This window comes from Hemitrygon akajei, chromosome 2, assembly GCF_048418815.1.
Source record: "Hemitrygon akajei chromosome 2, sHemAka1.3, whole genome shotgun sequence".
NCBI classification, from domain to species: domain Eukaryota; kingdom Metazoa; phylum Chordata; class Chondrichthyes; order Myliobatiformes; family Dasyatidae; genus Hemitrygon; species Hemitrygon akajei.
In genome coordinates, this window is record NC_133125.1 from 14,189,269 (window position 1) to 14,204,098 (window position 14,830).

At 37.7% G+C, this 14,830-nt stretch overlaps 1 protein-coding gene across 5 annotated transcripts in view; it reads right to left on the reverse strand.

Annotated features, from left to right (window-relative positions):
* The window catches only part of zfyve16 (zinc finger, FYVE domain containing 16), an 81,818-nt gene that overhangs the window by 44,527 nt on the left and 22,461 nt on the right, over positions 1 to 14,830 (reverse strand). For 4 of the 5 annotated variants that reach the window (XM_073067407.1, XM_073067399.1, XM_073067392.1 and 1 more), the window contains exons 5-6: positions 14,229 to 14,328; positions 1,118 to 1,300 (exon numbers count right to left, since the gene is read on the reverse strand). In XM_073067407.1, the coding sequence (XP_072923508.1) occupies positions 1,118 to 1,300; positions 14,229 to 14,328 (283 nt within the window). The remainder of the gene's footprint in view (positions 1 to 1,117; positions 1,301 to 14,228; positions 14,329 to 14,830) is intronic. The other variant, XM_073067415.1, reaches the window with a different exon arrangement.

Sequence of the window (14,830 nt, forward strand, 5' to 3'; positions counted from 1 at the left end):
CCCCGATGATGGGTCTCGGCCCGAAACATCAATTGTTTACTCTTTTCCATAGATACTGCCTAGCCTCCTGAGTTCCTCCAGTGTTTTGTGTGTGTTCGCTGGAGGTGTTGATCAGCTTTACTAATGAAGCCTAATTTTCAATTATTTTTCTTGGAATAGCAGAAACTATCATTATGTGCATAAACTAGATATATCTACAATTCTAAGTTATGTAGTCATGGTACAGAGCAGAACATTTGTATAACTTACATCGTGCTTTACAACATCAAGCAGGTATAGCACTCTAGCTCTCCTTGACGTTCATTACTTTACGCCTCTACTGGACGTCATACCTCATGGCTGCCACTGTGAAAGCTATCCTTTCAAAACTGGATCCAAATCTAAATCAGAGTAGCTGAATCAAGACTTTATTAATTCATTGAGATACAGCACAGAATAGGCCTTTCTGGCCCTTCAAGCCATACCACCCAACGATCCTAGTCTAATCACGGCACAATTTATAATCATCAATTAACCTACAAACCAGTACGTCTTTGGACGGTGGAAGGAAACCATAGCACCCGGAGGAAACTGATGCAGTCACGGGGAGAACGTATAATCTCCTTCCAGGCAGGGCTGGGAATTGAACCCGGGTCACCTGTATTGTAAAGTGTTGGGATAACCACTACGCTCTTGTGCCAACTTTCTTGACACCAAGCATCCCAGCAATAATGTATTCAACTGGCTCAGTACACAATCCAGAAGGCATGAATCCAAAGATAATGAGAACAACCCAAGGACATGAGAAGAATCAAAGAGTGAACCTTACATATGTGCATTGGTGAAACAAAAGGCCAGAGCTGAAGAACATCTGCTAGATTAGGGATTCATTTATTCTGAATCTCGCTGACTGTGGAAGTACTTTAGCTGACAATGAAGAAAATAAGTTGTTCTGTACTTCGGTACCAACATGTAAATAACCACCAAAGTAAATACAATATTTCTGTATAAAACTCAATGAAGATGTCAATGGTACTATGAAATTAAAACCTGAATTTCTTTTAATAGAACACAAATTTTCATATATTTGTTTTTACGAGATGAACAAAGTAAAATCAAATAAAACCAAAAGGAATACCTGAGCTTTCGTCTCTCGGGTGTTTTAGTACCGAAACAGGTACCATGACAGTGGGGGGAGGGGAGTTGAGGGTGCCAGATGCCTGAGCTTGTTGTAGAGGTGGAACAGTGGAACAGTATTCTGATGGAATATTAGGGTTAGGGCTTGGACCAGTTGGACTCATCATTGTCTTAAATGCGTGAGCTGCAAAAGACCAAATAGTTTATTGGTATTGGCATTGGTTTATTATCGTTACATGTACCAAGATAGTGAAAAGTAGCTGGTCTGAACTCTTCACAAAATTACTAAGTGAAATGTTCTGAAAAGTTGTTCATGTTAGTTGAAGTACAATCCCATCATACAAGTCTAGTATTTAGAACTTGTGCCAAAAGGAAAATACACCCTTTAGACGTCTTATTGCATTGCTTCCTTCCAACTAAAATATAAACTTCATACAAAAATTTAAATCTATATCAATAACGTCAAACTGAATTGAGAATTATTTGGATAAAAGATTTGTAAACTGTTACTTGAAAGTGAAAACTTAGTCCAAGAGTAGTATCCCATGTCATAGTTTGCAAGATTTGTGATTAGATTTGTCCACCTAGCTGATATAGATAAGCTATAATAATCATAATTTTAATTTACCTTGTGTACTTTTATGATCTATCACTGTGGTCCTTGGTAACTCTTCATTTTCACATACAGAACTGAATATATCACATTCAAACATATTGCACAGATTTTTCTCTGCAAAGCAATGAAGGAAATGTGGAGAGCAGAGCTTACGAAGATTTATAAAACTTATGAAGCCCATTTTCTGTATTTTTTTCCTCAAGGAACAAGGGGAAAATGGTGAACTATCTTCATGACTGATTGTCATGTTTTTTTTTCCGTTTCTTCCTCTGTCTTCCATGAAAATGGGCTCAATAATGGAACACAGCTCCAGGAGAAGAAGAGGCTAATGGTTGTTCAAATCATGGGAAGGTTTTTCCACTGTCACTGCCTTGGTCTGATAAAAGATTATTGATCCTAAAGCATCTGCCCCTACCTAATAATATGTCTTCACAGGCATTGTCTGACCAATTGAGTGCTTCCAACATTTTGTTACTCATAGCCATCATTGAACAGATGAGTAATTATTTCTCCTAGACAACATCAAGGGGCAATGGCATTGAGCCAAATGCCATTCCAATTTGGATCAGCTAACATTGCAGATGTAGAATAAACTTAGGTTAAATTTTCATGTTAAGCCATTATACAATAGAACAAGAAATAAACATCCTGAATTTATTAGTCTTTGCCAGTTACCTAATACAAATCAGTGTAAAAAGCGGCCATTTTGATAACATACACTTAAAAAATAATATTGTTTATAATTTGTGCTTGGAGTCAAACCTAACATACCACAGAGCAATCCATTTATGATTTCTACATCATTGAGAGCATAGGATTGAAAGCTTAATTCAATTTTTAATGATGGAATAATTTAGAATCACTTTTTTATGTTGCAAGTATTTACCAAGCTTCAACAGTTCTGTAAGTGTAGTCAACACTTAACAATGCAAGTTCTTTGATTATGCATATAATTCTTGTTAATAATGACAGTCATTTAAATAAATGCATTTAAAATGACATATTTTAGGCAAGCCATTACTTTAAAGCCGAAACTAAACAGTAACACTGATATGGTAACACTCTGGCCAAGTAAACATTAGAAGGTCTGATGATCGATAAATCACCTGGACTAGATAGACTACAACTCAGAATTCTGAAAAAGGTAGCTGAAGAGATCGTGGGGGCATTCGTTATGATCTTCAAAGAATCACTAGATTCTGGAATGGTTCCAGAGGACTAAAAAATTGCAAATGTTACTCCACTCTTTAAGAAGGGAAGCAGAAGAAAGGAAATTAAAGGCTAGGTAGCCTTGTTATGAATGTACCACAGCTCTGAGGGGCCGAAGGGTGCGGGGGTAGCCCCCTCCTTTGTGAGAATCGTAAGATCACTATTGAGTCAATTCAGGAGACCCAGGAAATGAGAGAAAGATATGCCGAATCCTCAAGGCCTTGGCCTCCGAGAGTCGGACCTATTGATGCCGGCTATTGTCTCTTGGAGACGGACTTGTGTATTGCATCCTGGACGATGCATCGACGCCCCAGGCAATGAACCAAGGAGGAGGTTGGTGGAGGGATTGCATCATCCCCAACTTGATTGACACCTGAGACCCTGTGAGTCAGGATAAAAAGAGGGTCTGTGGGAACAGCCCCTCAGACGCACCAGAAGACACGCTAGAAATCCTGTGACAGCGTTTAATAGCGACAGCCAGTGGGGGGCTCGTGTGCGTCCTTCCCTTGCCTGGGATTGGTGGCCTTACCACGGAAGAACGGCTTTAGCTAAAGGAGAGGCCACAAGTGAACGACCACCCCCCAACGAGACTCTGACGGATCGAACTCATAAAGGTTGGAAAACCCGCAGGGTAACTGTTCCCATTCTATTCCTATTTCTCTCTCTCTCCAACAAAGTGCAACACAGCGACAACCAAAAGACGGCAGCTTGTGGAACTGCAGTGAACTGTACATTTCCATCGGACAATTCATTATCCCCTAGACAACGATAGAGCTTATTTCTTATTATTATTATACCCGCACCTTTAGATTTAGTATTGACAACGTATATTATCTGTATGTTTGCATTGATATTATTTTTGTGAATCTTTACTAATAAATACTGTTAAAATTAGTACCATCAGACTTCAACGGACCTCTCTATCTTTGCTGGTAAGTGACCCAGTTATGGGGTACGTAACAGCCTAACCTCAGATATTGGAATCCAATATTAAGGATGAAGTTTCAGGATACTTGGAGGCATATGATAAAATAGGCTAAAATCAATATGGCTTCCTTCAGGACAAATCTTGCCTGAAAAATCTATTGGAATTATTTGAGGAAATAACAAGCAAAATAGACAAAGGAGAGTCAGTGGATGTTATTTACTTGAATTTTCAGAATGCCTTTGACAAGGTGCTGCTTAACAAGATAATTACAGGAATGATTCTAGCATGGTCAGATCGGTTGACTGGCAGGGGGCAAAGAGTGGGAATAAAGGGGACCTGTGGTTGGCTGTCAGTGACTAGTGATGTTCCACAAGGATCTGTGAAGGACTTAAGACAGATTAAGTCAATAGGCAAAGAAGGAGCAGATGGAATATAGTGTAGGGAAATGTATGGTCATGCACTTTGGTAGAAGGAATAACACAGACTATTTCCTAAACGAAGAAAAAATTCAAAAATCAGAGGCATGAAGGGACTTAGGAGTCATCATTCAGGATGCCCTAAAGGCTAACTTGCAGGCAAATGCAATGTGACACTTATTTCAGAGGACTAGAATATAAAAGCAAGGAGGTTTTCTCAGGCATTGGTCAGACCACTCTCGGAATATTGTGAGCAGTTTTGGGCTCCTTATCTAAGAAAAGATGTGCTAGAATTGGACAGTGTACAGGTTCACGAGAATGATTCTCGAAATGAAAGGATCAACGTATGAGGAATGCTTGAAGGGTCTGGGGCTGTACTTGTGGAGTTTAGGAGAACTGAGACCTATTGAATACTGACAGCTAGTCAAAGTGGATGTGGAGAGGATGTTTCCTATAGTGGGGAGCCTATGACCAGAGAGCACAGCCCCAGAATAGAGGGGCATCCATTTAGAACAGAGATGAGGAGGGATTTTGTTAGCCAGAGGGTAGTGGATCTGTGGAATTCATTACCACAGATGGCTGTGGAGGCCACGTCATTGGATATGTATATATAAAGCGGAGGTTGATAGCTTCTTGATTAGTCAGGGCATCAAAGGCTATGGGGAGAAGGCAGGAGAATGAGATTGAGAGGGATAATAAATCAGCTATGAATGAACAGTGCAGCAAACTCAAAGGGCTGAATGACCTTATTCTGCTCCTATGTGCCATTGTCTAAATTTGACTTTGATGCCCACCTTTAAAGTTTAACTACAGGCATTCAAATAGAACAAGATAACAACTTAAATAAAATGCATTCAAAATAAAAATCTTTTCTTGCCAGTTGACAATAATTTGGGGATGATAGCAGTAACATAAGATTATTGTGGACAACTGATGGCTGGCACAGACTCACTATTTGATGTGTTGTATCTTTCTGCGACACCATGCCAATTCCCATTTACAATACTGTGTAAAAGTCTTAAGCACTTGTAAAAAAGTTATGTAAAGCAAAGATGCTTTTAAAAATATGAAAAGTTTCTAAATATCAAAAAAATCACTAGCAAGAGCAGTAAGCAGTAAAATAAAAACTAAGTCAAATTAATATTTGATGTGACCACCCTTTGTCTTTAATAATGCATCAATTATCTTAAGCACAATGCAGTGCAGTTTTATGAGAAAATTGGCTGGTAGGTTGTTCCAAGCATCTTGGAGAACCTGCCACAGTTCTTCTACAGACTTTGGCTGTCTCGCTTGCTTCTGGCTCTCCAGGTAATCCCAGACAGCCTCAATGATGTTGAGATCAGGGCTCTATGGAGGCCATACCACCTGTAACCATATAAAAAATCTAGGGTGCTTAATACTTTTGCACAGTACTGTATCTGAGCCTGGATCTTAGCCCTTCATATAGGTTGAATAAAACTAACTACATAGCTGAAATGCAATAAAGCTTTCCTTATCTTGGCTAAAACATTTAAAGCTTGATCTTCATGTTAATACATTATAAAGTTCATAACTAGTAAATGAAAAACAGTACATTTTGGTGTAAATCTGTACACAGCTTCAAGTCATCTTTTACATTTCAATATAAAGATAGCCTAAATGCATGTGAAAAAGAGCAGATCAATGCATCCAAACAGAACTACCTACATAAAGAAAAATACACGCATTTTAAAGAACTCGGTGTTAACTGGACAACAAAGATTTTGTTTACTGAATACCTTTGAGTGTATCTTATGGATTTTGGACTGCGGATCATGAAAATCACCATGAACTTTCCCTATCACGCATCATTTTTAAAAAAATTTGCCTGTATTTGTTATTTCAATTCATAATTCAAGTCAGAATAACTGATGCCAAGATTAAGAAATATGTGCAGCTGGTTGACAACATGCTTCAAGCATACAAAATCATGAAGTGCAACATATCACTAAAGATTCATTTTCTGCATTCCTATTTAGACTTCTTCCCTGAAAATCTGTCAGTGACAAGCATGGTGAAAATATTGTAGTCATAGAGAAACTGTATCTGGGCAACTGGAATCCATCACAGCTGGCTGATTATTGTTGGACACTTAAGCAAGAGGTCTCACACACTGAGTACAAATGAAAATCATGAACATTAATTAACAAATTTCACAACACATGCTGGTGATAATAAAACTGATTCTAATTCTAAATCGGATTCATTTTTAACTTAAACTATTGCCAAAATGTCAATTAAACATATTATATTCAATAAAAGTTAATTTTTTGTTTCTTTGAATGCCTATGTGATACAAGTAGTCTGAAATTATATTTATGTTCAGCTTCAAGTGGTCTATCACAAACAAAAAAATTATTGAGGAAGCAACTCTTGAAATAATTTGTTGTCCAGTGTAATTAGACATTTCATATCTGTGAAATGGATTCATAATTATTTCAAAGAAATGAAATGATGGTTTCCATTTTAAATCAACTATGGTTTGTCTATATTAAGCCTCACCATATTCAATTAACTCTGAATGTCAGAAAATCATCCCAAATTCAGTTCTAAACTCTCAATCCTTTACTCAAATGTCAATGGCATTCTAGGTTGGAATTAAAGTGAACAATTTTGTGCAACTCTGTACTTTAGTACAAAGAACTGTTCTAATATTAACAATGGAAAACTCCACTTTGCAACACGAGCATTCCTCACCTAAAATGACCACTTACAGCTTGTGCAACAACATGCACAATGAACCCACAATAACTGAGTGCTAAGTATGAAAATATCTGGAGATAAAAGTAATGAAAAATTAGAAAAACATGCTTTCTTACTGTATAACTCTACATAAATTGTCCCTATAAAGAAAATACTCATCTGTGTGCTGAATTGAGGGTCAAGGCCTCCAACTAACCGGCTCCTGAATCAGCTGCGGTAATGACTGGTTTTGTGGCAGTGGACAAACTTTCATGAATTTCAGTTCTTAATGGTATTTGCTTACTTTTATAATCTGTACAATTTATTTTTCTGCACATTGGGTGTTTGACGGGCTTCTTTTTAATAGGTGCTACTGGGTTTCTTTGATTTATGGCTGTCTGAAAGGAGACAAATCTCAAGGTTGTATAGAGTATGCATACTTTGATAATCAGAATCAGAATCAGACTTTAATCGCCAAGTACCTATGCACATACAAGGAATTTACTTCCGGCAGATGTTGTCTTTGATAACATCTTTGTCTTTGATAAATGTACTTTGAACTCTGAAGAACAAAACAAATTGGCTTGGACTGCCTTGTTTAGAGAGAACAAATTAAAAACAAAATGGTAACTCTTTTGTTGATAATATAAACACTATGAATTCAAGAAACTTACTTTTAAGACTGAATCTTAATTTCAATAATCAACTTGTTTATGGACGAGCTTTTACCACACAGCATTCTCATATTCCTTATCATCTGAAACTCGAAACCTGTGCAAAATATAGATCATAGAACACTATAGCACAATACAGGCCCTTCGGCCCAAATGTTGTGTCCACTATTTATCAATTCTGAGATCAAACTCTGAATAGTTCTCTCCTACGTAGACCTCCATTTTTCTAACATCCATGTGCCCATCTAAGAATCTCTTAAATGTCCCTAATGTATCTGCCTCTACCACCACCCCCGGCAGCGTGTTCCATGCACATATACCACTGTCTGTCTGGGTACCATATCCGATGCAGACGTTGGTGACCATGGTTTTCCATACAGATCTATCCCTTGTTCTTTGGATGACTTCCATTTCCTCAATGCGTAGCCACCTGGCTAGGCTTTTGATGTACATAAGCCGAGGTCTCCCTCGATCTTTCCAGAGAGTATGTTTTTTTAGTTCATCTTTCCGCATGATGTGCCCTAGGAATCTGAGTTGCCTTCCTCTTATTGTCGGTATGAGTGATCTAACTGCTTGGGCTCTTCTGAGAACTTCTTCATTTGATGTGTGTGTAGTCCATGACATTTTTAAGTCTCCTGTAGAACCATAATTCAGCTGCTTCTAGTCTCTTTTCCATTGCTGGGGAAATGGTCCAGCATTCACTTCCATAAGTCAGGATAGAATAAATGTAGCACTGCAGTATTCTGTTTTTAGTGTACATGCTCATCTTCCTGTCTGTTAATATGGTCTTCATTTTCTGGAAAGCTTCTTTCGCCATTGCTATTCTGTATTTGATATCTGTGTTGCATCTGCCATCTTGTTATTTGGCTGCCAAGATATTTGAATTTGTTGACTTGTTTGATGTTTTTTTATTTCCCATCTTGATCACACATTGTGGGATGTTTGTCTTTCTGGAGGTGACCATGCTTTCTGTCTTCTTGATGTTGATTGAGAGGCCTCTGCGATTACTTTCTGCTGCCACTATAGTGAGTAGTTCTTGAAGTTTTGTTTCTAAGTCAGCTATTAGTACGATGTCATCAGCATATCTGATGTTATTTATATTATGGCCTCCAATTGTGAGTCCTTTGATGTCTTTGGTATTTCTCAAGATATTTTCACTAGACAGGTTGAATATGTCGGGTGAAAAGATACAATCTTGTCTGACTCCTCTCATGCTCCTGGGTATGAGGATAAACTACATTCGGCTGTGGAGCATTTGCTTTGGGTAATGAGGTTACCATTAACCACAGCTACCTCCAGGTCACCCTTAGGCACCTGTTAGCCTCCCTACTTGGGTTACAGTGAAGCCACAGAATGCAGGTGGTGGATGAAGCAGAAGGCAAGTTGTGAGTAACACAATCAATGGTTCCTGCTTCTCAGACACTGAGCAGAAGATCCTTTTAATAGGACAATGGTCAGGGTCACCTGTCTTGTAAAGACACTGCATCAGAAGCAAGCAAGAGGAAGCTATTTCTTGTATTTTATCCCTAGTACAACCATGGTTAATACATACACACCATTATTTTCTTTTATAAAATTCAGTTCAGTACCTATATTTTAAAATTAGTATGAAGGAGTGTGAAATGCTAATATATTTTAAGTGAAAACTACAATGGAAAATTTAAAAAGGCCTGCTGCAAATATTCTTTGTAATCATCTTCCAGTGTAATCAACATTCTCATGACCCAAGGAGGCTGTGGACAGGATACATATAATACAACTGAATTGTAGCAGTTCAGATATCCCTGTGATCCAAAGGGAAAAAATACCTGGGAAAACTTCAATAACAATTTAATAAAAATTTACAAGGATGTTGCCGGGACTTGAGGTCCTGAGTTATAGGGAAAGGTTGAATAATTAGAACTTGATTTCCTACAGCGTAGGAGGATGAGGTATACACAATTATGAAAGGCAATGATGGGTAAATACATGTAGGTTTTTTCCTCTGAGTTTAGGTGAGACTAGTGCTGGAGGAAACCAGAAACTTCACTCAGAGGGTGCTGAGAGTGTGTGGAACAAGCTGCCTTAGTTAGTGGTGGATGCAAGTTCAATTTCAACATTTAAGAGAAGTTTGGGTAGGTACATGGGTGGAAGAGGTATGGAGGGTTATGGTTCAGGTGCAGGTAGATGAGATTTGGCATGGACTAGAAGGGCTGAAGGGTTTTATGACTCTATAACATATTGGATCTATTGCCAGAATGTGGCAAGTGCACATGCAGCCTATTGAGCACACTGTGAATCAACTGAGCCTCCCATAGGAAGATCTCTCTTTTTGCGCAAACTTTGGAGTGCACATTTTTGTCTCATCGGTCCAGTTCTTGCTGAGATACTGTCAATTGCCCACTCTGCTAACATGATTCAGTAAAAAACATTTAATCCTATTACTCTGCTATTGTTCTTGCGCTGTAGAGACAAACAGACTCTAACACATACATGCGCAAGAAAAAGTTTGTGAACCCTTTGCAATTACCTGGTTTTCTGCAATAATTACTCATAAAATGTGGCTTGATCTTCAGCTGTCACAATAATACACAAAATCTGCCTAAACTATTAACACACAAACAATTGTACTTCTTCTCATCAGTACTGAGTACACCATTTAAACAACCACAGTCTACGTTCAAAAGAAGTATGAGAGCCTTTGGGGTAATGCCCTTAACGAAAGCTATTTGGAGTCAGGTGTTCCAATCAATGAGATGAGATTGGAGGTGTGGGTTGTAGAGGTGCCCTGAATTATAAAGACAAAGTCAGGTTACTGACAGAGCCTACTCTTCTCAACAAAGATCTGTTTATGTGCACCATGCTTCGATCAAAACAATTTTCAGAGGGCCTTAAAGGTATTATAGAGATGCATGAAACTGGAAAAGGCTACAAAAACATTTCTAAAGACCCAAGTGTTCGTCAGTCCACTGTAACTAAATGAAGGAAATGTAGTACTGTTGCTACTCTCCTAAGAGTGGGCAACCTGTAAAGATCACACCAAGAGCACAACGTGCAATGCTGGAGTTGAAAGAGTACCCAAGGGTAACTGCAAAAGATCACCAGAAATGTCTAGGATGTGCTAAAGTCTCTGTTCATGTGTCCACTGTAAGAAAAATACTGAACAAGAAAGGTGTTCATGGAAGGACACCACGGAAGAAACCACTGCTCTCTGAAAGAAACATTCCTGCATGACTCAAGTTTGCAAAAGACCACCTGGATGTTCTACAATGCTTCTGAGACAATGTTCTGTGGCAGATGAGACAAAAGTTGAACTTTTTTGCAGAAATGTGCACCAATGTTAGGAGGAAACAGGGTACTGCACATCAATGCCAACACCTCATCCCAACTGTGAAGCATTGTGGAAGGAACATCATGGTTTGGGGCTGTTTTGCTGCCTCAGGGCCTGGACAGCTTGCAATCGTTGAGGGAACAATGAATTCTGAATTGTATCAAGACATTTTACAGGAAAATGTCAGGGTGGCAGTCTGTCACCTGAAGCTTAATAGAAGTTGGATGATGCAACAAGACAATGACCAAAAGAGTAAATCAACAACAGAATGGTTGAAATGAAGAAAATTTGTGTTTTGGAATGGCCAAGTCAGAGTCCAGACCTTAACGCAATTGAGATGCTGTGGCATAACCTGGGGCTGTTCATGCAAGGTATCCCAGAAATACTGATAAACTGAAACAGTTTTGTATGGAAGATTGGTCTAAAATTCCTCCTTGCTGTTGTGCAAATCTGATCAGCAGCTACAAGAAATGCTTGGTGGAGGTAACTGCTGCTAAAGGAGGTTCTAACAGTTATTGAACACAAGGATTCACATACTTTTTCCAGCCTGGACTGTTAACGATTAAACAACGTGCTCAATAAAGACATGAAAAGTACAATTGTTTGTGTGTTATTTGTTTAAGTAGATTGTGTTTGCCTATTGTGACTTAGATGAAGATCAGACCACATTTTATGAGTAATTAATACAGAAAACCAGGTAGTTTTTCCTTGCAACTGTACATGAGTAAAATCTTCATGACCTTCAGCTGCTTCTGCATCTTGTAATTTATATTGAAACTGTTACCTCTTCTACTTTATAGTAGACCATTAGAGCCTCAAAAAGTGATTGTACCCTGTACATGGGAAACTGAATGTTAAAGCTTAATTCTTTGCAGGTTTTTGTGTTAAACATTCGACTTTTGACATTAAACCAATGGGAGGACATTTTTGTAAGAATTCTTTTAAAGTTATAATCTCCATTGCTAGCTGATCAACAGAGAACCTACTGCATCTTTTTCTGGTACAGTGCCTGAACACAGGACTAGATTATGCAGTCACTAGCGTGGATCAAGAAGAAAGATGCCCATAAAGATCAAGAATCCTTTTGGTGTGAGTGCCTCCTTTACAATGGGGAATTCTCAATACCCTGTAACAGCAATGTCAACAGACAAGCTGGGCAGTCATCATAAAGCTAACCAAACATAAAATATTTTGAACGGTTTACAGAATGCAAAATGAAGTAGAAGTAATAAAATTTGGATTTTAAAATATGAATGTTGAGCAAAAAACCCTCACATAAAATTAGTGTTTATCAAATAGGTTAAGTAAAAATTGTAACACCATGCAATTAAGAAAAACACTTTATGCAACAGGAATTACCGTAGATGTCGGATTATAAGCCGCTACTTTTTCCCCACATTTTGAACAGCTTTGAACACTGCGGCCTTTACTACGGTGCGGCTAATGCATGATTTTTTTTCATGCCGCCAAAAACATTTTGCCTCGTAACAGTAGACCAATAAAATTGATGAGTAGTTCACAGAGGTCCAATGAAATTGTACGATAAATCAAGCGCACTTTCACAATTAAATTATTGTAAATCAGTCATTTGTACTCACCCTCATCAACATGGAAAACAATTGAAGAAAAGCATTGTGCTGCCTTTATGGCAGTTATTTAGTTTATAATATTTTCGCTTAGTAATTCATTTTCTAGTTAAAGTTAGAAGTGTTTTAACTATATTTGTTTTCTGTACTACATCCCGGGATGCTATGACGTCACATCCGGTTTTGCCGCGTCTTGTGGGAAATACCGGTTTGCGATAAACGGGAAGGTGGGGGGCGAGCGGCATTAGATCTGAGCGAACGCTGCTTTTAAGTTAAAGGCGATCAATAACTTTTCCTGGTAGGCTGCAGTATATATATTTTTTACCAGTCGTTAGGAGATATTGGAATGTTGTTCAGTAAAAAAGTATACGCAACGTATATTTAAAAGTAGCCGCGTTACAGGCACGGTTCGAAAAAAGCATTTGCAATATGTATTTGTTTATGTTACCATATGGATTTAATTAAAAGTTAAAAAATCCTCACGTGTAATATCTTTCTGTGTAAATATCTCATATTACAACGTGGGACACCTGCGGCCGAAAATCCGGTGCGGCTTGTACAAGTACAAAATTGATTTTCTTTCTAAAATTAGAGCCAGCGGCTTTTAATCAGGTGCGCTCTGTAGTGCGAAATCTACGGTATTTGAAATGTTGATAAAATCACTTCTCCTTGGAGGTTATGCTGCAGAAGGGTTATGCTGCATTCCTTGTGGGAATAAGGAGTTATTGACATAAGGATGTAATGGCTGCAGTTACTCATTCACTATGAATGTGGCTGGTTAGTAAATGTTAACGATGTATTTTTCCCAGAAGTAAAATCCATGTTCATCCTCATCCTGTATTCACTTCTTGTCCACAGGAGTATTTTAAAAAGTATTAGTCTTCAAGAGTAGGAAACATTGATGCTTGTCTCTCCTCCATAAACATGCAAATATGAAAACTAGCACTCAAGCCTATCCAGTAAATGAGCACACACTATGATTTGAGTTTTGGACTTTATGACAAGGCTCAGTAACATACTGCCTTGACTAATCCAATTAATAAGTTATCACAATACCATATATTGGTCCAGTGGTATGAGCAGGTTCTCAGGCCAACTATAGCACAATCAGTATGTGAAAACTGGAGATAGTATGTGTGTTATTTGCCAATATCTTTGCAGATTCATCTCTGTGAATATTATTCCAAGCTTCAGCAAATAAAATGGTACCTTGCATAAGAACTACAAAAAAAACCAAAATCTCAAGATCCACTGAACTGAGTCACCCACTGCACTTGAGAGGCGTCCATGAAAGAAAGTACATCTGAAGTGCAAGTCAAATATCTATTACTTTTGATATCCTACCAGCATGTTCAGGACAAATGTGTCAACTTCAGAAACAAGGGTGTTATTCAAATCAAGTGCACTAACATAACGAATCAGTCTGCTGAATTCTGTTTTAAATCTACTAAGACTACTCTCAGAGCACCTTGGTGAAAATATCTCTCCATTGCTCACTACAAAGGGTTTTGTTAAAATGAAAAGAAGCTTTGATTTTTTGTCTCTCATTAACTAACATTCTCTATAAAAGGAAAACAGTGATTCAAGCTTTTTGAAATAGTAAGTAATTGTGCTTCACAATATGAGAATATATTGAAAAAGTGGACCAACTGAGAGTTACTTAAATAGCTTACCTTTCTGGATGGTAGAATAACAGTCAGCACAAACACGGGCTTCTTTGTTTTCCAGATATTGAAGTTTACACTTTTGATAACAACAGGCAGCACAGAAAACCTAAAAGAGGGATCATAATGCTAATAAATAGCATAGTGGAAACAATATTATACTCATTATGCAGCTTTCAGGAAAATGGTCTCCAATACAGCATTTTCAGCTTATAATAATGTATATAAAAGAAAGCGGTAGGAGTTTAGAAGGTACAAAAACTATTCCAAAAATATATTATACTATGTAAAAGATATATACAAAACCAAATAATGAATTTTGAAAGTACAGCTTTTTATGAAAATAATCACAAATTAATTTCTGGCAGAATATAAATGTGACAACTGGGAAATATTTTTAAAATATTTAGACCAGCTGTGAAAGTGCAAAACCATTAAAATGAGGGACAATGTAGGATCAGCCACAAAATAGAAACACGAAGTACTTTTAATGGGGAGACATGATTAGAATTGATTTATTACAGTCAATTCTATAATAAATAGAATTATAGAATTCTATTTATAATTCTGTTATAAATTAACAGAATTTATAATTATGTTATAGAATTCTA